This window comes from Chinchilla lanigera, unplaced genomic scaffold (genome assembly GCF_000276665.1).
Source record: "Chinchilla lanigera isolate Chin_1 unplaced genomic scaffold, ChiLan1.0 scaffold00017, whole genome shotgun sequence".
NCBI lineage: Eukaryota > Metazoa > Chordata > Mammalia > Rodentia > Chinchillidae > Chinchilla > Chinchilla lanigera.
In genome coordinates, this window is record NW_004955418.1 from 21,108,971 (window position 1) to 21,133,783 (window position 24,813).

At 40.2% G+C, this 24,813-nt stretch overlaps 2 protein-coding genes across 8 annotated transcripts in view; one reads left to right on the plus strand and one right to left on the minus strand.

Annotated features, from left to right (window-relative positions):
• Positions 1–7,035, plus strand: part of Lysmd3 (LysM, putative peptidoglycan-binding, domain containing 3) — a 12,327-nt gene extending 5,292 nt beyond the window's left edge. For 2 of the 3 annotated variants that reach the window (XM_005382272.2, XM_005382273.2), the window contains exon 3: positions 3,194–7,035. In XM_005382272.2, coding sequence (XP_005382329.1) covers positions 3,194–3,856 — 663 coding nt within the window. In that variant the 3' untranslated portion in view covers positions 3,857–7,035. The remainder of the gene's footprint in view (positions 1–3,193) is intronic. The other variant, XM_005382275.2, reaches the window with a different exon arrangement.
• An 806-nt stretch (positions 7,036–7,841) lies between these two features.
• The window catches only part of Polr3g (polymerase (RNA) III (DNA directed) polypeptide G (32kD)), a 33,007-nt gene continuing 16,035 nt past the window's right edge, over positions 7,842–24,813 (minus strand). For 4 of the 5 annotated variants that reach the window (XM_005382277.2, XM_005382278.2, XM_013512972.1 and 1 more), the window contains 5 exons: positions 24,567–24,623; positions 22,353–22,403; positions 19,290–19,372; positions 15,694–15,840; positions 7,842–10,166 (listed from right to left, as the gene is read on the minus strand). In XM_005382277.2, coding sequence (XP_005382334.1) covers positions 10,080–10,166; positions 15,694–15,840; positions 19,290–19,372; positions 22,353–22,403; positions 24,567–24,623 — 425 coding nt within the window. In that variant the 3' untranslated portion in view covers positions 7,842–10,079. The remainder of the gene's footprint in view (positions 10,167–15,693; positions 15,841–19,289; positions 19,373–22,352; positions 22,404–24,566; positions 24,624–24,813) is intronic. The other variant, XM_005382279.2, reaches the window with a different exon arrangement.

A 24,813-nucleotide genomic window follows, 5' to 3' on the forward strand; every position in this document is an offset into this window, starting at 1 on the left:
ACTTGAAAACCTCTTACTTACTACTCATACGACTATGCAATAGGAACACATAACATTTCTAATTTTTTATTAGCTGTTTGTGTTTGTATCAATTTAAATCAAATTAAAAAAAAATCTTCCTATGGCTGTAAGATTCTATGTATCTTTTCTGGGTAATTATTGCAGTTATTCACAATTTATCAAAACAAATATATTACAGATTTGGATTTTAAAATCTACTGAAATGTTTTAGTGACGAGATGAGATCAGATGAGCCAGGTCATTCTTCTTGTTCCCAAAGGTGCTTACGTATGGCAGCGTCATTCCTGTTCTACTAAATTAGCAAATACCTAATTTCAAATTTTAGTGCAAATACACGTGAATATGTGTTTTTAAAAATATGAGCTCACTGAGAAATAAATTGCTGAATGTGTCTGAGGTCAGAGAGGCAAGGCCAGAAACAAGGCAGAGATCTAAGAGGGAGGTGCAGTAGCTTTATTAGAGTATGACATAGCCTCCTTTTAATGCACCGGGCAAATACTCTTAGGAGGGAAATTTGAAGTGCTGTGTTAGTGGTTAAAAATAGGCTGTAAGTCCAGTGAAGTAGAGCAAGTGTTTCGGGCATGTGACAGTCGTGTGGAGATTTCAAGGAGGAAAATGGCAAACAGTAGAGAGTTTAATAGTGTTTCCAAAATGGGTGGCACAGACTGATGTGCGGTGAGGCGCTTGCTCCATGTAACAGGAGAACCTCATCGTGAGGTTTAACACGGGGGAAACCACCATGGAGGACCTTGCTTGGGATTTGGAGGGGATCAAGAGATTGATGCAAATGAAGATGGTGAGGACTACCCTAGAATACACGTGAGCGAGCAGAAGCTGATGGAAAATTTACTTGGGGAAAATGACAGGCTACACGAGCTGATTCATCACCTGAAAGGAAGAATGATGAGAACTGGTTTGCTGAGTACAGGAGATGGGAAAGTTGCTGCAACAGAAATAGGGGATTAAGAGGCACAGGCTCCCTTTTGATGGGAGGTCAGTTAACAGTGGATGAGTAACCTTACAAAAGGGTTTGTCGTCATTTTAAAAACACAGTACAGTAAATAGTGCTGTACTCCACCTATAGTCTTAAGAATTGTTAAATATATGCCCATTATAAAAGTGCAGGTTGGAATCCCACATGTAACCAAGGAAGTTGGCAAACAGAAAACATTCAGAGATGACCTAGGTGGGAGCTAACCCTTAAAAGCCTGGTTCAGAGAGTGCTGAGTAATTACTAGCAAGAATACAATACCAAGCAGAAGAACCTTTACAGAGGAGTTTGAGCTTTGGGGACTGTCAGTGAATCTTCATTACTTTAAAACAAGAGTTCTGAGCTCAGCGGCAAAGCGCCTGCCTGGCAAGCGCAAGGTTGTGAGTTCGGTTCCCGTACCGGAGAAAAACCAAAAAACCAAAAAAAATAAAAAATAAAAAATAAATAAAAAATATAAAACAAGAGTTCCGGAGTAGTAAGAGGACAAGTAGCTTTACCCTTACTGTCTCATCTCCCTATATTCAGCCCTCTCCGTCTCCTCTTCCGCACGTGACACTGTGAGAGAATTTTCCAGCATCCCGCTCTTCATTCGCCACTAATCTACACTGGATTTCTCTTCAGCACTTGCTCCTAAAATCTCTCCGCTTGATGTCCTGTCTGCCGCCCTTTTCTGATTTGCCTGTTACTATGCAGTAACAGCTCGTGTTTATATGGCATACTGTATATGGCACCAGGTCACTGTTGTAACGTGCTCTGCAAACATTTTAATTCATTAATGTTCACCCTGACCGGATAAGCGAGGTGGTGTTGTTACCGACCTCTTGCCAGTGTGGAACCTGAATGGCAGAGAGGTTAACCAACTTGCCCCCAACCACACTCCTAGAAACTACAAGTCATGCTTCAAGCCCCGCTTTCCTGCTTTCCCCAGTCAGTGTGGTATAATACTGCTTTCCCGGCCTCCCTTTAAATCTCCTTTGTAGAATTTTCATACTCAACATACCCCTCAAATGTTGGCATTCCTCGGGGATCTTTTCTGTCGCCTTCTCCTGATCCTCAGCTCATTCTCAGTTCTGCAGTGGGTGGCGCAGACCGGGATGAAGCACTTTGAGACAACCAGAGGACAGTTGGACTGTATCATAGGGGAGCCTATCTCATGGTAAGGTTTTCATGCGAGTAAAGCATAATGCGTGAGGACCTCGCTTGTGAACTGGAGGATCTGACATCGTCCACTTTGTATCTCGAGGACCTCACTGCCAATGTGGCTGAAATCTATGTGCGTGCTCCCGTGACCCAACAGTGTTCCTCATTGGGAACGGCAGCAGCATCTGGGAGCTGACCAAACTATCAGAAAGCTGAGTGTCCTCCTAGACTCACTTTACCTCTCTGACAATTAGAGTTGATTAAACCATTGATGGGAAAGACAATGGGACGAGTGACTTTAGCGTGGTGACAGAACCTGCCCTGTAATTGCTAATCGAGAAAGCACTGCTCTTTGCCTCATCACAGTGACAGGATACAGACAGGTGGAGGCGCATGGAAGACATACCTGTGGCTGATCCTGGAGGTAGTTGAATAATGAATTTACACTGAGGGGTTCAGGGGAAAAAACTGGCTTCAGAGGACAAACTACAGGAGAACATTACTATATTTTATTTTAAGGTATGTTTTTTGACACATTTTAACATCTTTGAAGTTAGAACATTGGCATCTTCAGTATGTTTGGTGGTTTTTTCCCCGCTTAGAAGTAGGTAAAATAATAATACATCTTAAGTTGAAGGCATCTTAGTTTTGATAAAGTGGGACTTTTAATTGGTTCGTACTGGTTTGTATGCCAGCTGGAATAAAGACCACGAGCATCCTAACTTAAGCCTTCCTTCACATTGCTGCCCAGCACAGCCGGACTGTGGTGTTGCTGCCTGCAGTACAAAGGGAAGCAGCACAGGGTCCTGGAATCCACTTAAATAGTGAACGTTAGTGTTACTAGTACCGTAGGGGTGATTAGAAAAAGGAGTTGGCGATTTCCTGAGGTTCGTAAATCAAAACTCTAATCTCTAAGTATGGTAATTTAATATTAACAATTAAGCTGAATTTTTCCTTCCAAAAGTAAGTGTGATGAATGTTGATTTTTACCTCCAGTTTGATTTAGAATACAGTTGAACATTGCATCTTTCTTTCTTACAGGTAGCAGATATCAAGAGAGTTAACAATCTCATCAGCGATCAAGACTTTTTTGCCCTCAGAGCTATCAAAATTCCAGTTAAAAAGTTCAGCTCATTGACTGAATCACTTTATCCTCCAAAAGTAAGACAGGCTTCACGTCCCTCACCTGTTCACTATGCTCCAGAACAACAGGAAATTCTGCCAGCAAATGACTGTCTGTCTTCCAGTGAGTCAGCTGGTAGCTTTTTAAAAGAAGTGGATCGAGACATAGAACAAATAGTCAAGTGTACAGACAGCAAGAAGGAGAACCTGAATGAGGTGGTGTCTGCCTTGAGCACGCAACAAAGCCGTTTTGAACCCGATAACAAAAACACAAAACGTAAGGATCCCTATTACGGAGCAGATTGGGGAATAGGGTGGTGGACAGCTGTAGTGATAATGTTGATAGTAGGTATAATAACACCAGTATTTTATTTGCTGTACTATGAAATTTTAGCGAAAGTGGACGTTAGTCACCATTCAACGGTGGACTCTTCACATTTGCATTCAGGAATTACACCCCCATTGCAGCACAAAGACATGCAAAATGGCGTTGCTCCCACCAAAGGAATCCATGTTGGCCACCAAGATGGCCGCAGACTGTATAGGGATTATCAGCCAGCTGCTGCTCCACACAAAACGTAGTAGTTAGCCCATCACACTGCACCTGGCATGTGGTGACTCACTCATATTCAGGAACCACTGCAAAGGCAGAATGTAAGGTGACTGAAGATGCTTTTTGTTTTACCTAAAAATTTTGAGCATTTATAAGTGGATTATGTATAAAATCCCTACAGTTGCTGGTTGTTCAAGTAAAGAGCACCCAATCAATAAGTCTGTTATACCAGTGCTTAAAGGAAAAAAGGAATTTAACTGTGTGTTTAGGAAGTTGTCGGAAGATGAGTTATTTTTCTTACTCAAGACTAGCTGTTTAAATTTGATCTTTTGAGTAATTATTTTTTAAGGTTATGTTACATTTCAGAAGCAGAATGATGGTATCAGATGTCTATAACTGAAGAAAATTTACTACTGTGAACCAACAAATTACTTAGTTGCAAAAATGTTTGATTCTAAAATTATTTGATAGCCAGTACTTAACATTCCTTTCTGAATCTTGCATTAGAAAACACATTTGGCACCTATGCTAGGAAACAGAAACATGTTTAATTCTGAAAGAGGCTAAGAAATAGATTTTTAAGCCACCAAGATAATGTGGTACAGTTGAAAATTTGATACTTGATCACTAGAACACTGGAGTAGGTTAAAGCTAAAATTTTTTCTCTCTTAAAGAATGCTTTAAGACAGATCCGTTAACCTCACCTCTGCTTCTGTTTTTAATTGATATTTGAAAGCACTTTGTAGTTCGTTGGTGAAGTGTTACAGTACAAATTAGCATTATTTAGAAATACAACTCCTTACATACTGTGATGTCACTGCTGTTACCTATAGTAACATGCCTTAATTACATTTAATGCCTTATAATACGCTTTATGTAAGTTGATACAAGTTTTAGAATTGAAGTAGAATTTCAGATGGTCCAGTTGGATGCATAAGCTATGTAAATTCCACCCTCCCTTCAGTTGCAGAAAATCGTTAAGTAAAAACAAGAGTTAAGAGGCATTTTCTACTAATAACAGAGAAAGAATGCTTTACTTGTGGATCCCTTAACCTCGTTTTTCAGAGAAAATGTCCAGCCAAGACCCGCGCCCCCCCCCAACTCTAATGTCAGGTTGGGGAACACTGGCCAGAGGTGTACGGATTGGGTGAAAGGGCATGGCGGCACCACCTTCTAAGATCTGCCGTGCAGCAGCCACAGTGTGGCTGACATGTATTTGCATACTGAGTTCCACCTTTCACTTTTGTTAAAGTATCTTTTTAAACTGTAACTAAAATAATTCCATAGAAGCAAGATTTGGTGGAGTCTGGATTGGTTATTTTGTGTAAAATATTCACTTTCAGGTATATAATGGCACTGCATTTTCTGGACATTTCAGATATATAATAGCACCGCATTTTCTGAACATTTCAGATATATAATAGCACCGCATTTTCTGGACATTGCTTCCCAGTCTTTAATGTTTTTGATCAGTCATTTTAGATCTCAGACTTCTATCTTGATGAAACTGTAGTAGTGTGAATAAATATTTAGGGTAAGGGTTTTATATATTTTGAGGAAAAAAGCATCATAAAGAGGTAAGTCAAACATCTAAAGGCTTGCACATATCAGAGCCTTGCATTTTCTTCCAAAAGTGTTTAGGGAAGTTGCAGTGAATTAATTGTTTCAGGAAGTCTTTTAGCTGAGTATTTTGTAATTATTTTAGTGTGCCTTGGGCATCTTGGAAAGAGGAATGATCTTTTAATTTATGCTCAATGCTAACTAGACCAGTTTACATTGTTTTTAAGCCTGCTGAAAAATCCAGCTTTAGAGTAGACCATGCAGACTACTTCAGGGCAGAACAAGCCAGATGTCCTCTGAATACTCTTACACATCGAACTGGTGAAATTAAATTCACTGATTCCTTTGTTAGTTTTACAATGAAATTGTGATGGAGGGGTCCAATTCAAGTACGGTCCTGTGTACTTATTAAAACTCTTTTCTGTCTTGCAGAGTATCCTTTTTGAAGGAAATACAACATATATCCTGATGATACACAATCAGGCAATTGCTTTTTTCTATGTATTTCAATTATATATATTTAAAGAATTTGAACTATATGTAATTCTATATACAGGTTATATAGAGCATTAGTTTAATCTTTGTTTTTAAAAATTTCTTAAAATATTTCATGAAATTCAGAATTTTAGCTTTTTAAAAATACTGATATACATTAAATTTGTAGCAAATGCAAATTGTTGTATAGATAATATAAGCACAAGTACTGTTTGATAATTCTGAATTTTGTGTTGAAGACCTTATTTGAATTTATTTTGAGGCTTTACATTTGTGTTTGTCTGCGCATTTAAAGTAATGGAACTGTGAATCATTGTACTGTGGTTCACTTAGAAATTCGTAGTAGTAAATGAAGAAAAATTTCATAGTTTTTAGGGTTTTTTTTTGTAATGTCCGAGTGACATGGTTAAATTTTGAACTAAAGATTGGCCATTTAAATGAAACATTTTGGCTGTTCACTGTAACGTGGTCTGCTGGCCACGTGAACAATTAGAAGCCTAGTGTCATGTCCAACTGTCTTCAGAGGACTTGACTTTTAAAGCTTTTTGCCTGGACTCTACCTGCTTGTTCAGCGGCCTTAAAAAGTCCTTTTCATTGAACCACTATTTAATAATTGATTCTTTCTTAAAGATCTACTTCTAGTTGGAAATATGAAGGATGTGTTAAAAATATGAAGCAAAGACCCATCCCATCAAAGTGTTACAGGGCAAAGTTGGAGGTGTTTAATTGCTCTGTGGTGCTGAGACTTGAACCCAGGGCCTGCTGTATGGTAGGCAAGTGCTCTACCACTGATCCGCATCCCCAGCCCAAGGTGGAATTCTTAAGTCTATACTTAAATATGGTGCATTATGACAGAAATCATTGTTATTTTCAATTACAACAATGTTGCTCAGGAAATCAGTATTTTTCTTCTAAGTATGTGCATATTGCACTGTTACATCATAGAAATATCTGAATGCTTTATTTAATTTCATGTATGCAAACTAAGTCTTTTGTATAATGTGTTTCGTATAATTGGGAAATGTAATACTAGAATATTATGTTAGCATGTATCTGTAAAACTTTTAAAAAATGTTTTGCCCTTCATATTTTAAAAGATCTGAAAATGTAATAAAGTTTCTATTTTATTATTCAATCTAAAGTGGCAAGCTGGTGAATTTAATTGAATAAAGCAAACCGTTCCCCCTCTACTTTCTAATTTGATACAGACATATGAGATAGAACAAGTTGCCAGAAGTTTACAAGTTCAGATTCCTGTTTGTTCCCTTGGATCATTGGTAGGACATAAGTGAAATGAAATAAAACAAATTCTAGTTGAGTGGTCTGAGAGGTTTTCCTTAGGAGAGAAAGATATGGTAAGGCACTTTCCACAGTTTATGCTGTCCTGGATCAGTCATAGGAAATGTTCTATATATAAATTTCAATTATAAAAAAATCTTTGCCCTTCAAGAATATTAATTTTTACAAATTAGTAGCAGAAACAAGGAAGCTCTTTGGGGTTTTAATTTGATGGAGTAAATTGTGTTTTTTCCATTTTCAAAAGTATTTTGAAGTTGTATTTAAATTTTTTTTAACGAAGGAAATTTTTGCTAGCTCCAGAGACTAACCATCTTCAAAGTAAAGCCACTGAAAAAAAAAAAAAAACAAAAAACAAAGTAAAGCCACTGACACTGTATACAGGGAAGTGTACACGTGGGACTAAAGGAAAATTAACAAGATTCTGAATTTCTTCATTCTGTGGTAGTTGAAGAAACCAGAGATCATGCTAATATACTGCCTGCAAATCTCTCTTGTTCTCACAACTTTTCTCCTAATCCCATACCTAGAAGTTTCTTTTGTTGTTCAACAGTATATATAATGCAGGCAACACAGCTCAATAACACTAAATAAAATTTTTATTATCAAACTCACTTTCTGTATCAAGAAATTAAAAGCAAAACCTCTTAACAGTAAACAATATGACACAATTTTATATTGGAAGAATTTAATGTGTAAACAAATACAAAAGAAAAAAGCATTATAGCAACCAGTTTTAACAATTTAAAGATACTTCACCAACAAGTACTTTTCTATATATTAAAGACACTCGCTGCAAAATACTGTTTACTTCCCTATGGAGTAACTTCACAGTGTCAGATCTTAAGCCAGGAAAAAAAGGTTTATGCTAGTAAATAAAACAATCTGCAGATTCTGTCCTCACAATTTATATACTTTAAAATTATAAAAAGATCTTCCAAAAGGGGAAAGAATACACCTAGCTGGGGCCTCCTAGGGTAAATCCCTGCCCAGAGGGACTGCCCTACAATCTGCAAGACTATCCCAGTGAAGGCTGATCAAAATCTAGGAAAAGAACTAATTATCTTCAGTGTATTTGCCTGATTCAAGTAGTTAAGACAGACTTGTAATAAACCAAGAAAACAGTGTAGAGACAAGATTCCTATGAACTAAACAGTAGTACTTGACTGTGATACCAGGGATCCATAAGAATGGAACTACATCATCATTCCCAAATGACAACTTCGCCATTATTCCTGGAAACTTTCATGTGAAGTTTTTACTTTTTTTTTTTTTTTTTGAAGTTTTTACTCTTAATGGATTGCAGCTTGAAGACTGTTTCAATTTAGAGCCTTACAGTTTGATAAACTTTAAATAAGTCACATAAAATGAACACAGCACTAAACTAGTTAGATGGGATTTCAACCCATCTAGAATTACTTGAGCAAGTATTGCCATTGAAAGTGATCTTTTTCCTGAGAGTCACATTGCGAAATCACGCAACACAAATTTTTTCCAGTTTTCCCTACAAATAACAAGGGAAAAATCTGATTACAGTAATACATTTTACTAGGAAAACATGTCTTAGAACTGTTTTCAGTTACAGCTGTGCCTGATCAGAAGGTAAGAACCAAATTTAAGACCTGGTTATTTCAATAGGCAAAGAGAATGTATGTAAGGTGAAATTCTGGTTAGTGTTTAAAAACTTTTATAGGAAACTCTTTACAAGTGGAGCAACTAAGGCACAGAAACTTAATCATGTTCAGCTTCAAGGTGGAATTTAATATAGGTAGAAACAGAATTTAGGGCTCTGGTGCTCAGGCAGATGGGTGATATCATCCCAAGGAGAAAAATATATTTATTTTGGTGTGTAATATTAATAAGTTGTTTTTGAAATATATAATATGAATTTTCTTGAAAATCTTTGGCATTTTTAGTTCAGTGGAGGCTGAGGTTTCTAGGTATTTTCTCCCCAGAATATGAAATGGAAGGGGAGCTAGCTTTTAAATTAAAAAAGGACTAATCTTAATTTCAAAATGACCTGAGTTCGTTCTGTGTTATTATATAACCACTGTACAGCACATGAGGCCCGTGAAACACACAGGCCTCTGCCCTTCACCAAGCTCACACTGAGTTTGCTCCTGTGAAACTGATACAACTGAACTTACTCCACACTGCTATGAAGTCCAACAGTAAACAAGGTGGGGCAGTCTAATTTTTCATAAACTTAACTATTTGAGGATATCCAACTTACTACAGCGAGATCACATATATTGTATGGTCTGAAGTAGCCCCAAATCCAACTATTATATTCATCGAACAGGAAAACCTCTTTACAGTGAGATGTGGACTGTGAAACTGGTATCGCTCATGTGGACATCTTTCCCTGTGTGTGTTTTTGATCACAAAACTTTTAATCTCTTAAGTTTGCGTTTGTGAGAGGTCAGGTAAGTTTCTGTAGTCATAATGTAGTACAGTACATTCCACATAAAAGGAAAAATAATTTTCAAGTTTGTTTTTAAAGTGCTCCATGTGCTGTCTTGTCAACTTGTACATTATAGAAAGCCACTATGACTCATAATAATCTTTAGAAAAGATCAGTTAAAGAAAACTGATGTGTTCAAGTATGGAGCTATAGATTAGGAGATGCAAAAGCTCTTGAGGCACATTCAAATACAAGTTTTTCAAAACTCCACTAGCAGACATAAGAGGGGTGGCAGAGGTACTCAGGAGGAATGTCAGAACAGAGACTCGTTTATAAGGTAACTACAAACTCAAAGTAGTTGTACATATTTTGCTACAAGTATTTGTCCAGTGAAACAGACAAAACAGGTACTCATTCCTTATCAGAAACAAAACAAATCAAGTTTGCCGAAATACTCAGAAGGTGAATTATGAAAACTGTCCTGAGAAATTTCATGGCTAATAGGTTGCTTCATCCATGTTGTCGTCGCTGTCAGCACCAAAATCATCTCCGTCTTCGAAGTATGAATTGATGTAGTCATTTTCCTAAGTGAAATGGTACATTCCTTAGTTAAAATGAATTAATAGCATTATTATTAAATAGTACACTGTGGGGCTGGGGATTTAGCTCAGCGGCAAAGCGCCTGCCTGGCAAGTGCAAGGTCGTGAATTCGGTTCCCGGTACCGGAGAAAAACCAAAAAACAAACAAACAAACAAACAAACAAAAATAGTACACTGTAAGCTCTCTCTCTCTGTTTATAAATGCCAAATTTAATAATACAGCAGCTTCCAAGTTTTTCGTCTATTTAAGAAAAAGTACGAATTTTTACCTGTGTCTACCTATACTAATTTCCTCAAAATGGCACCTCCTACGTGGCAAGCAGCTACGGGAACGTGAAGGGCTGCCCCCTCACCTCGGCAGGATGATAAACACACTGCAGAACTCCTCAGTGGGGTGGTGCGTGGGCTAGTGACCTGAACCAGTAAACAGGGGCTCCACCAAATGCACGGGCACGCGGGCCTCCCTGTGCTTATTACTGCACCAGCACTGAGGCTCCAAGTCACGACGCGTCCCAGTAAGCACCGGGACTCTGGCTTCCCAGCAACAGAAGGCCTCCGAGGGGGACAAGTGTAGAGGACACCATATCACATGTACACAGGGCGGTCAGCTTCCATTCATTAAGATAAGCGTCTGGGAACACCCCTGTTCTCAGGACTGTTACCGTGCAAATGACTCAGAAGGTATCTGTGGTCTTAAATGAAAAATTCAAAAGTCCATCTTGGACCTGGACAAAGAGTTACTTAGTTTATGACTGCAGTGTGGACTGTGTTAGGATTCTGATTAAAAAGTTTTTTCAAGTGATTAAGAAAATCTAACGCTAGTGTGATACGATATTAAGTATTACACGTCACTATGTTTAATAGTGATAGTAGGAGGTTGTTAAAGAGTCCTTATTTTTTCAACCCACACTGAAATGTTTGTGGATGAAATGATACAATGTCTATTATTTTACAATAATATAGGGGTATGGGAGGTAGGGATGGGTAGACGGATGAATGACTGCTTAATGAGTTATGAAACGACCATTCATAAAACTGGGTATAAGTCCACGGTTGTTTATTTTACTAACCACTTAATTTTTATTCATGATCAAAATCTACCACACTAAATACAAATTTTCACATCTCTACTATCTATAGTAAGAAAGAGACCATTCTCAATAGACCTCGATGGAAATCGGCTTCATTGTTCTTCTGAATACATTCCTTTTTACTATCTAGATGATAGATCTTACATAGAAATATATATAAACAAAGGTAACTTACGTCCTTCAGATACTCATTTCTTTGTCTTCCCTAAATAGTATGATTTTCTGCAACTAGTTTAGACCTTTCCCAGCTCCAGAAAGTTGCCCCGGCTTCTCTGATGCCATGAAATCCACAGATGTCTAAATACCTAGCCAAGTCTGGGGCTTCTGTGCTGGGAGGGATGGCACAGTTCAGAGTGCAAGGCCTTGCAACACGTGGAAACATAAGGCGGCCAGTTTGTACATAAAAGGAGAAAGGGAAGGAAGGGGAGTTCTTAGTATCCCAAACCAGACATTCACCACACGTGTTTAACACTAGCACCTCCTCCAAATATGCTCCCTGCTTCAATGCGCTAATTCTGCATAATCTGGATACAGATGGAAACTAGCAGGTTCTGTTGAAGCTAACAGCTTAAAGGGCTCTTGGCTCTCATTTGAGCTCCTGCTTTTTCTTGAATTATAATATTCAAAAGAAAAAATATTTCCTTGATTTAATATGGAAGTATTATGTAGATAATTTCCTCCATTTTACGGTTCAAAATGCTTATCAAATCCTCAATTCATTGGGCAAATTAATTACCACAATGTTCTATTCATTAATAACTGCTAAAAGGAGCAAAAGGAACAAATCCATCAGCGCTCCCTTTCCCGTGCCTCACTGGGTCTCACGCTGAGAACACACCCCATTCCTGTTACAGCGGAGAGGTTTTTAAAATGAAACGTAGTTACACAGACCTTCTTGTTTCAACCCACGGTGTTACCCAGTACTTTCCTAAGGTCTAATGCAGAGTTCTAAACATTAGAATCCCAACGTTTGTTGGTTATGTGAGATGAGATCTTTATTTCAATATACTGAGATATATCCAGACTCAGGCCCTGTGGACTTTGTCAACACAGCCTTCTGAACACTGGCCGCTGCCACCAGAACTCGGTAGCACCGCCACCCACGCGGCAGTGTGACGACCAAAAATGTCTCCAGACGTCGCAAACTATCTTCTGAAGGGCAAAGGCACCACTGGCTGAGAAGCACTGGTAGACAGCAACAGGTCTGCAAATATGATCCACTCTCCGGCTCCTTTCAATGCGAACTGAGCTCTGTCAATCACAGACGTGACCACACTACTCCAGTGTTTGCAGCTCTTCAGGGCTCCCACAGCACTCAGGAGAAAGGCCAATGTCTCCGCCTGGCATGTAAGGCCCTGAACACCCCAATCCTGCTCATCTCCAGCTCACCTTTCCACATGCACCCCGGCCCAGCCCAGTCATCTTGATCGACCCGGTCAATTACACTAACATGCCACACTCGGAACACCTGCGAGCCTTTCCCCTTGCGTTTTCCTCTAGCTACATTCCCTCCCATCTATTTTCTCATCTAAATCTGATTAACCCTTTACATCTCACAAACGGTCTTCTTTGAGATCTGTCCTCGGACATCCCTACAGCAGGGTGGTATCTTCTGTGTGCCCCACTGCACCCCGTACTACAGCATCTCAGCTTTACTCACTCACTGTATTGTATGTTTCCTCTCTTGTTTACCTCCCACTAGAATGATTTCCTGGAGGGCACAAATAATCTCATCCTCCTGTCTCCACTGCCTCGCACAATCCCAAGCGCGCACTCAGAGTACAATTACCAAAGGCTGAACGACAAAGCAACGAGGAGTCACAAGTTGATGTAAGGATGCAAGCAATCCGGGAAATTACTTAAGAGGGCAAAGAGGCCCAAGGCTTGAACCCTGAACCGTGATATTTACAAAGGAGAACACAAAGAACTGAGGATAGTAGGAAAGGAGAAAATACCCAAGAAACAGGAGGAAAATGAGAAGCACTACCTCCCAAGAACAAAGGGAAGCGAGCGTGTCTGTCTATCTCTTGGCACCTTGTACAACGCCCGGCAGAGCAGATGCCTACAGCTGCCTTAAACGGACTGATTTAACTAAAGCAAATACTTTAATTACGGAATAGTCGGAAGTGTTTTTCAAAAGTGTTGAATGCTGAAGAAAGGGCAAGTGGAGTAAGGGCTCCAACTCCTCTGTGGGGACCTTGGCAGCCGTAACTTGCATAGCGAGAGGTGGGAATCAGGATGGAAAGAGCTAGATCCGGAAGGGGTGACCCAACGATGACCGCTCAAGCAGCTTTCAGCAGCCAGCAGGAGGGCTGAAGGGAGAACGCGGGAACATATAACGGGAAATGAACATGTTTTCATTATAAACAGAACTGACGGACAGGAAAAGATACTAACCGTTATGGAAAGGAAAATGAGCCGAAGATTACAGTCCCAAAACAGGGCAGGATTATCAGCTCCACATGGGAAGAAGGGATTTCTTCCACCAATAAAAAAGAGGAACAGAGGAGAAGAGTCTGAAGATGGAGACTATGAAATTCAGGGAGCTCGCTGTCCACGCATCATTTTTTGTATGAAGCCGCGTTCACCTGCTAAGACTGAAAGCAAAGGTAGTAAAGACAGGGACGAAGAAGAAAAAGGTGACCTGATCTGAAATAACTCATGCGAGCTGGCTTCGCAAGAGAGAGAATAAATGTTAGTGAGCAAAACAGGGCTGGGTTTGTTCTAGCTGCCTTAGTATCTGTGGCTCTTCAGAAAAAGTATTTCTGCACTGTTGTTCTATTCAGTGTGTCAGGTCCCAAGAACGAGGTGCCCGCGGATGAAAAGAAAAATAACAGACAAGAAAAACGAGAGGCAAAAAGCCTGGGATCAGGGGGCTTACAGCCTCCTCTCGAACTGCAGCCTTTAATACCAATTTCAGTCACCTTTTATTCAGTGAGATCAGGGGGCTCACAGCCTCTTGAACTGCAGCCTTTAATACCAATTTCAGTCACCTTTTATTCAGTGAGAACCTTTGTACTAATGGGAGGATACCAAACATTTTAGCAAGGATAATCAAAGGATTATCCTTTTCCACATGTAATTCAAGACATGCCTATAATCCCAGCACTCAAGAGGCTGAGACAGGAGGATCTTAAACTCAAGCTTAAACAAATCATTGTGCCCTTAATGCATTCTGATCGAAGAATGTCCTTGTCTACACTGAACCAAACCCCCACACTTTGAGGAGAAGAGTCACCACAGAAAGAGGATGAAGGGTGAGCGAGGATCTCAGCTCCTCAGGGAAGCAAAGTAAGACTAGGAACCAATAAAGGGGAACTAGGCACCAAAGGCCCTGACACAATCCCATCGTGGCAGAGCAAAATAGGAACGAAAGAGTGCTCTGGAGAGAAGATGGAGACAAACGAGACACGTTGAATGCACGACTTAAAATGCATCAGGATGCATACACAGAATATTCAGAAAATTCTGAAGAAGAGCAGCAGGAAGACACGCCCTTGAAGTATTAAACAATCGGAAGTTCCCCTTACTAACTGGAACAGCGTAGCGCTTCCCAGATCAATGGAAACAGAGTTGAGAAACACATCCAAGTAGATATGCGAACCGAATAGCTAATAAGAGTTTCAATCAATGAGGAAAGCGAACTGTTTAACAAATGAGGTTGCAAACGAAATATATATCCATACCTTTCCCTTTACATCAATATACATTTCAAAAGAATACAAAGTCAACTGCAAAACCGTTTTCATTATATGTGCTTAAAGCGTGCGATGAAGATATCATGGCTGGAGCAGTCGCTGATGAAGAAAAGATTCAGAGTGTGGTATAAGAAGCTAAAACGAAGCAAAGATCAAGGTCACCAGGATGGAGGGGAAACACCAGCCTGGGCTTATTGTGTGAAGTGCCTACAAAATCCCTCCGAGGCTGTGAGCAACGAAGTACCCCCATCAAAGCATCCAGCTTTGAAATGCACCTGTTCACAAAACTTGGAAATCCCAAATCCAAAACGTGGAGTCTTAGGCAGGCCCAACCAAGGTGGACAGTTCCACACATGCTTCAGAATGTGAACACAATGGCGTTAGGTTCCCTTCTAGACCTACACAGTGAAGCCCTCCATCTCCTTAACTGCCGACTTAAAATCTCATGTTAAATCTTAACTGCACTACCCTGACCAAAGTCCTTAGTTTGTGGACTTCTACTCACAACGTTGTCTGTCCTGTTCGCTCCTCTGCTCAGTTTGGCCTCTGCAGCATCTCAACGCTATAGTTCTCCTCACACCAAGGAACTGCTACCAGTAATGGGAATACACTTCTGGTTACCAACTTGATTTCGACCTGTGGATTTTCGTTATCCACTGCATACCTGACTCCTCCTTAGAGAACCGGAAAGGTAACTGCCCGCTCCCCGAACTGCCCTTTACCTCTTCCTGCTCTTCCTCGTCGTAGTCTTCCTGTTCTGCATCGTCGTCATCATTGTCATCATCGCCTTCTTTACTTTTTTCTTTGCTTCCTTCTTTCTCTTCATTTTCCTCATCAGATTTTTCACCATCACCCCTCTTTTCCAGTTCCTAGGATAAGGGAGTTTCATTACTTCACAGGGAAACCATTGGACTCTGATACACTGCCCAGCCGCAAGCGATCCAGTACCGTTCACCTTACTGTACGCCACCTCAGGACGCCACCTCCGGGCTCCACTTCGGAGTCAGCGGCAGAAAGGAAGTGCGCGAGTCCAACAACCGCACCAGCATTCCTTCTGTCCTTGTACTGCGTTACTGGGTCTCAGCTAATGCTGCGTTATCAGCTCTCATGCACAGTGCTTCATTTTTATGATGCCTATCCTGCCTCCTCCTGAAGTATTTGACATATCATTTATAGAGAATTTTCAGAGTATTATTTTGTTTACCTTCTAACTATAATTGGTAATGTTTCAAAATGTCTGTGCTCTAGTTTTATAGGTGAAAGAACTGAACACTACTCTTATCAGGTCATCCAAGCTGCACATTATCTGCAGGATAAACTACCCTAGCTGCAGATTATAGGTCTCTATTTTTTGTGGTGCCTCACTGTTTTCTTCCCATTCTTGGGAACCTTTGCTTCTTAAAATATCTAGAAGGTTGGGACAAAAGAGATCATGGTCAACTCAAAGACAGGAGGCAAAGGAGAGAAAAGCTTTCATTACCTCCTGATTCTACTTACCTACTCTGCAAAGTCGTTACTAACACACTACCTTCAAAACTACATCTTTATCATTATATAAGAAACATCAATGATTTATTTGATAAAAAGTGACCTGTTTTCATTACTGTCACGATCTATCTGTTCACCAACTTGTACAATGCTCACTTTGCACAAATGATAGAATTTCTCAAGTTTTCTACAAGGCGGGTATAACAATAATTTCACACGCTAATACCCATACTGAAGGCTTTAGCTATTTTCTGATTATTCTTAAACAGTAATTAGAACACTAGTTTATGAATCTACAAATGCTCCATTCTCTATCGTAAGATATGTGCTTTATAGATTACACATTTTAAAACTGGAGTGACTATAACTTATTCATTTATTGATTCTTTGATGTTTATTTTTTTAAATGCTTTTAATTACATCCAAATTTGAATTTAAGCTAAATCAAAGGCAATGAAAAGACTACATCATCCAGCCATGGTGGCGTATACCTGTAATCCCATCACTGGGGAAGCTGAGGCAGGAGATCACTGAGTTTGAGGCCAGCCTGCACTACACAGTGAGACCTTGCATAAAAAAAGACATCAGATAAACTCAATTTCTACTCAGACTTCAAACTCCACTTTTCCTATCTGCTCGCACTCTTCAGGCAGAGATGTAAAACGATTCACCTCAATACTGACCCTGATGTTGCCTTATGAGTTGTTACTCTAATGAGTGCAATTTTCCCAACTGGAAATCTTGGCAAGTTGCAAGTAAACAAAGTATGCTTACAGATCTTTCAAAACATCTACAAGATATGCACACATACATAATGCTATATTAATTCATATATAGTATTGTTTTTTCTATTTTAATCAGAACATAACTAGAAAGTTTACATAGTTGGGATGAAATTATAGTGCTGTATTTAACTTTGTGCAAGGTCTGCACTGTACCTGAAAAAAATGCTATTATTATTTCCTAATTAGCATATTATTTCATATTTAAATCAGTTATATAAAATTGTAACAGAATTCAGTGTGAAGAGGGACTACTATGCCTATATTTCTACTGTCGCCACTTTAAATATTTAAATTAATAACCTCATCTTTATTTCTACTACAGACTCTAATCAAAACCATAAAATACTTGAATTAACAGACTTAGGTAATTTTCTTAAAAGAAATGATGTCAGACACACACATTTTACCTCGTTACTTCTTTCTCTTTATAGTAAGCTAGTTTCAGCTCTTCCATTTAGTAGTCTGTTTTCTCTTCTGTGAGACTGAACTATCTGAGCTTATTACTTTACAGATTGTATGCTATGCAGAAATAAGAAGCTCCCACGTTCATTTCCTACTGTCTGATTACTCGTGTGATTTGGAGGTATGTTGCTATTTCTCCATTCAGAGATGTTCTATTATAGGAACACTTTAATAAACTTCTTCTGCTGTAGAAATGAACTTTAATCAGTTTCTTCTGCTTTGGAGGTGAACAATCATGCAACCATTCACAAACAACTTCTGCTCTACTAGAACTGCTGACTCACTGACATTCCCAGATATCAAAACCCACTTTTAACAGTGTCCTAAAAGGGTATTAAGTGGAAGGAATGAAAAAATACAATTTGTTGAGGAGAAACCACACCCAAAGGTGCAGATTCATCTTCCTCACAATGCCTTACACTCATCAGTTTTCGGCAGGAGGCTTTTGCAGCGGCCAGAACATGTGTTCAACAAGCAGAACCTGGCCTGTCCTGAAAGCCCACTTATCATTCTGCCACTGTCAAAAGTGACAGTTACTGGAATTCTTTCATCAATCCTTTGGCTTTATTTTCCAGAAATGCTATCTCCAGCCCAAGCAGTGGTCAAAAAATAAAAGGGCACAAAAAAAGAGTTCCTGCCATCAAGCGGCTGTGCCACACTAGGCTAGCAAGTAAACATTTTAAAGCTGTGACTTCATCCTCTGTATGTAAGGAATAACAGCACCTATCTCTCTGTTGCTACCAACTCCTAAGGACCTGGGGGATGCTAAGAGCGCATCAAAGAGCCTGGCACAGAGTTCCCAATCGGCCTTAACTGTCAACGCCAGGTAACACACACGCTGAAAACGGGAGGAAGCTGGTATAACCTCCCTGGGAAGCAACGTGATGATGCCGATGCCTTTTATGCGGTGCACAAAACCGACCCATAAACCCGCTTCTAGGAATCTACCCTCCTTGTGCGAAATGACACTTCACATGAATGCACTGCAGCACTGCTGACAGCAGCAAAGCGCGAGAGGAAACAATGTCCACCAGTGGCACAGTCATTCCGTAAATTATGCTGCTTCTTACAGTGCAGCCAAAACAGGAACGAGGCAACTCAATAGCCTGATATGAAACTATCTCCAAGATACTTTGTTAAGTGATAGAGTGAAAATGTGGCGTGTGATCTGTTGCCTTTTATCATCAAAAAGGACAAATCCTCTGTTTCTTAGGCATAAAATGTTTCTGCAAGTGTATGTAAGAAGTGGTAATGCTGGTCGCCTCCAAAGGGAATAAATGGCCGGGTTAGGGATGGGATGGGGGGGTCCAGTGTAGTAACCATTTGAATTTTATGTTTCTTTTTGAAGTATTTAGATAAAAACAGACTCATAAGACAAAACTTTTCCCTCAATATAGTCTTTCATACATACCATAAGACAGAGAACCCTAAAAAAATTTTTTTTAAATATGCATATACCAACGGGGGAAAATGAGATTTTTGGAAACACGGCATGTTCGCTTGAAAATTGAAGTAAGAAGGCAAAAGAAATATGAAGTTTTAGACTTTTCCAGTTCACTTTTATACTAACAGGAAAGCCTTACCTCAATTTTTTTCAACACATCTGCAGTATTAATGAGCGAAGAGACTTTGTCTGTACCTTTGGCCTTTTTGGATTTTGGGTCTGCTGAAATAAAACCACCAGTTAGCATGTTTTTCTGTAATGGCAACAGTGATTATGCTTTCATGCCTGTTTATATGCTGCTTAGCTCAATGTATGTCATACCAGGTAGCCACATAGTTCTGCAAATGAATTAACTTTCTCAAATAACAAAATAAACAAAATGAAACACCTCACGGGTTTCCAGGGAGCAAATGATAACTGCTTCAAAGGTGTTGCTTGTGACTACAGGCAGATGTATTTTTAGGAAGTGATATAAATTTGTGCTGCCAATTAATATCATTAGACACTAAACTGCTAAGGTGTTAACATACGCAGCGCTACTCGAGGACTGCGGGAGGAAAGGCTCCCACAAATCTATCGCATTGGCTTCCTGTTGGCTCACTTTCATCAAAACAATGTTGACGAGATTTGGAAAATAAAAAAGAAGTTGAGGAAAAACATGAACTTGCTAATAGTAAGACTGACGAAAAAGAATAATATTCACTGCAACAAAGAACTATCTTTGGAGTGGAGGTGAAAATAGTTAAGCTGAGCACGTTCATCATATAAATCTCAAAACTCAAAGCAGCACAAATGAAATAAAATGTTTTAATGCCTTTGGGATCTATAATCTGTTTTACCCATATCAGAAATATTACTTTTTAAGGCTACTCTGAAACTGAGGGAATATTTCATATATGGATTCTGCCAGTCAGTTACCAAAGCATTATGATATACTACAAAATTGTCCCATTATGGTCAGGAAGTATTATAGTTCTATTCCAAAATCAAATTAAATACCTAGAAATTACTTCATAACAGAGGAAAATATGGCCCGCGAAGATGTAATTTTGTTAGAGATTAACATTTAACCTTCAGAAGAAGAACTGTTTAGGTTGTGCTGGATGACCCGTAACTGACGGAATTACACTTTGCTGTGCTACACAACTGCTCCTGGAGGAGCCCTCACAGGGAGCTCCTAAACATGTATTAGGCAGGTCTGCTCAGGCAGAGGGACACAGGGAATGATGGGTAACTTCCTCTGCCCGCTGTGAGGGCCAAGACTGCTTCATATGAGCATAAAAAATACGGCAACATATCAAATAAGATCTCAATAATATTGTAAAACTGATCCCTAAAACTATTAGCTAAGAATGTAATTCATTCACATGACTAAGTCTTTCTCTCTAAGGACCTTTACTAAATTATTTAATTTCATAATGTATAAGCCTGTTAAGTAGATACTCTACACGATGGTTAGGAAAATATACTTAGAAAAATTACTAATTTTTTAACAAAAGGTCAGATGAAGATAGAAGGCCACTCAGCATTCTCTGCTACTTAGTATGTAGGTTTTACATAACACCCAATCTTTACATATATAATCAGGGGACAAGTGTCAAAGTCACCGAAACTGCTAAAAGATTATCTGAACCCCAAAATATTGGCATGATTTTTTCTTCTATCTTTACCCAAATATATACATATATTTGACGTTTTTAGTTGCTTTCAATGTCTGTCAGCAACTGGTTCTTCAAGAATCAACCTTATACTGGCTTTGATACAACAGCAGTATGAGAACAGGCTGGGGGAAAGCCTGCTGTTGCCGCTTTGTAAAACTCTGCCGGGTCATCACGATTGCGCTCATCGTGGGGAGCTGGCACGTGGCCGCGACGCACCTTGATTCTTTCTAAGTCCCGCTCCGCTCCCGCCATCTCTCGGGTTGCTCCTTAACAAATGGAAATTCTGGCACCCTGAAGGCTCCCATGTACTGTCTGATGCATTTCAACCTAGAGTCTGCCCCTGCAAATCCTTCACAAAGCTCTTCCTAAGGACACCAACGAGCAATGTAAAAAAAGGAGCATCTTCCACTCTTCCGTGGGCTCGACCACTTGGCGACGCTGTGTGATCTCCTTAACCCTGCCGCCCGCCTTCCAAACGCTCTCCAAGCTGTGTGTGCCCTCTTACTCTGTAACCCGCCCTCCTCCTCCTCACTTTCTACTTTTTTCCTTTCTTTGCTGGTTCAGCGCCCCCTGCCAGCCCATTAGACTCTGGCATCCCTCCAAGCCCGGGCTCGCTTTCCCTCCACTTCTCCAGTTTCATCCCTCTGCGCAGCCTCCACGGTCCTCGCTGCCAAGGGTCACACCTCCACCTCGGGTCCCTGCACCTGTGTCCAGCACACTCAGCGTGCGGATCTCGAACAAACAGAGCACCTCTGAGCCAGCTCCATCAGCCTTCCCGCCCCGATCTGGCCACTTTCCCACGTCCCTCCTTCTCCCGCCCGCAGCGGCCTCTCCACTCCTCCTTCAGCCTGGACTCCAAACCCACTTCGTCGGAGAACCCTCGCCAGGCTGTCGGGCGGGGAACAAGGACGGCCCCACGCTGTGCCCTGCTCTGCTCCCCTCCGCGCGGGGTCTGGCACTCAGGTGCTCGGCTATTTACATAAACATTCACTTTGCTCTTTTATATACAATAGGAAGTTCTATTTTACCAGTTCCCTGATTTTAAAATGTTTTAGTTGATAATGTAGAATGTACCCAGTATCACAAAAACTTTTGCAGATGAGATGAAGAAGCCTACAGTACTGCAAAATCCCAGCTCAGCAGCTCTCCGGAGTTAAAGAAAGGGTAACTTAAGAAACAGCCCCAAAATCCTAACAGCAAAAAATCTACCAAACTCCCGCAAAATAATTAAAATGTCAGACAGATTTTAAGAAAAAATAGGAAGTAACTTCAGGTTGACAATTTATATGAACAGAACTGAAGCCAGGTGTAGTCATTTACCTAGCTACCTGGGAGGCTGAAGCAGGAGGATCACCCATTCAGGGCTCCCTGGGCATCTTAGTGAGATGCTGTCTCAAAGTAACTCTTTAAAAAGGTTGGAGATGCAGCTGAGTGGCGGTGCCCGCACGGCATGTGTAAAGCCTGAGTTCGGGCCCCATAGCCACACCCACGAATTTCAGCAATTCCTCTCCCTACCGGCACTGCGACCTTAGTCAACGTACCTTTTCTGCATTTTTTTCTTGGCATCATCTCTCTTGGGAGTCTTCTCCAGTCTATGCGTACAAAAGAAGAAATACAAAACTTTCAGTTTCCTGTAGCAATCAGTGGGAGCAGATAAAACTATTTAAAAAACGTAATAGCAGTTGTCCGTCCAATGATGCTATTTCTTAGCACCTGACTATACAGATTTAGGCTGAAATAAAACAAACATAATAGGCAGTATTATATTTTCTCCAATAAAGAAAAAGTTCATTAGAACTGTCTTGAAAGAATGCAAAAATGTTTTCTGGGATGCAGTCTGAGGGTAATTCCTGTGTTACACAACTTAGTGTCACAACTGTTTTTGTTAAATATTATTTAACTACTTTCTTATCTGACTACTTTGTAAGTTTGCTATAGTTGATATACATTTCTTATGTAACAGCATTTCTGTTCCAAAAGTTAAAAGCATGTGACTACAAACACATCTGAAAATGAAATAAAAACTTGTAATAATGTTCTGAAAGTCTCAAAATTCAAACTATTACTAGCTCTGGAAGAATAAATTCCTCCCCCCCAAAGAAATGATTTTTGCCTGCATTAGCTAAAATCGATTCCTCTAATTTTTCACGCTAGTTTTTTTTTTGGTGGCCAAAGGTGCCTGAGTACCCAGCACCTCACACACGTCAGACAAGCATTCTATCACTGAGCTATGCAGGGTGTGATCAAAACCCACGGTGAGTGTTCATTTTTAAATTTATTACACAGAAAAGGACACCTTGCCGTAACAGCCCCTCGCCCGCCTGCAAACACACTGAGCCCCCCATTTGTGCCACTTCCTGGAAGTCCTTCTTTCGCAAGTGTTTTTCGTGCCCTGTTGCAGCGCCCTCATGTCCTGAACTGCTGAGTAACTCCTACCTCTCAAGGTCATTCTGACTCTCAGGAAGAGCCGGAAGTGGCCCCGTGCCAGATCCGGAGACTAAGGTGGATGAGGACGCACCATCACCTGCGTGCAAGCATGCCCTTCTTTCACATGGCACCTGGCAGCCGCACTCAGCGTACTTTTTTGAACACAGGCTATGAAGGTATGAAAGAGGACTTCCTCAGTGCTTCAGAAAGCGGCAAGAATGAAGAGATGAATGTGTTTGAAACAAGGGGAGTATTTTCAAGAAGATGAATGGCAAGATTCCTTTTCCGGTGATCAATTACTTATGTGAACATTTACCATATATTTTGATCACATCAAATACATTCCCAGCCCCTACACTCAAGTGTACAGAAAGAAGAAAATTGAATATAATAAAGACTTTAATAAAAAACGTTCAGTATATTTGTAGAAAACAGTTAAATCTAAGTCACTTTAGCTGAGCAAAGAAATTTTGCTTTGAATATAGTTAGCTTGATAAATTATTATAGAAAATCATAAATATGTCACAGAGTCATCTGGGAGGTGACTATTAATGAAGCAGCAGAACATGAGGGACCCAGGAGCGTTTCCATGGGCCCCAATGTTATCTGCAACCACCAGTGAGGTCAGCGCTGTGAGCTGGGAAAGCGATGCTGTGGCTTACATCCTGAAGTGTTTCCACGGGGGCAGTGTCTAGAAGCCCCAAGGCAGAGACATACAGGAAATGGGAATTTGAAGGAGGAGACCCAAGTTCTAGCATGTTGGCAGGGGCCCTGATGGCCCCTTCAGTTCTGCGGAGCTGTTTTTTTTCTGCAAAGTGGTTGGGCCAGATGAGGTCTCCTCCAAGGTCCTTCAGCCCTCCCTGGATCTGTGGTGAAACGTGTGAATGTTGAAAACAGAACTTGCTACGGGCATGCACGGTAGCACGAAAACTAGGCTATGTCTGCTTGAAAGAAAGAGCGCATGCAAGCCGTGCTCAAGCTATCCTTCCAACTAGACTGAAAAGCTTCGCAACTGCTCAGGAGCAAAGAAGAAACTGCTCTTTGCTATCAGAAATTAAGACTGTGATTGTGGCTAGTAAAATTAGGAAGCCAAAAGCTATGGCAACTCCTATTTTTACAAAAACTGTACTTTAAAAACTTCTACAAACATGTTCTTTTCGTTCCCTTATAAAAATCTTCTCTTCTCAGTTTTCAAAAGATTATTTGTTAATTACAGGAAAAGTACCAGACATTTTTTCCTACAGTGAGAACAGAAAACTTATCCTAAAATAATACGGGGTAGGGAGACAGGCTTTCAGAAGTATTTAACACTACCTGTTTTGTCATACCTGGTATCCACTCTTCTTTGTACACCTGCATGTATTTTTTACTGTACCTTTCAATATCTGGGGGAAAAAAGCAACAAAGAATGCATTAGAAACATGAAGAGTAAACTAGATAAGCCACTCTTTTAAAATAATTGCGAACAGCAGACAACATCTCTCCTTTCACATACACAGAGTTCCTACACGTGTACCTAATGGGGTCCGGACTGCCTCCTGAGAAGCTCAATGAGAATAACACACTTAAGAAGGC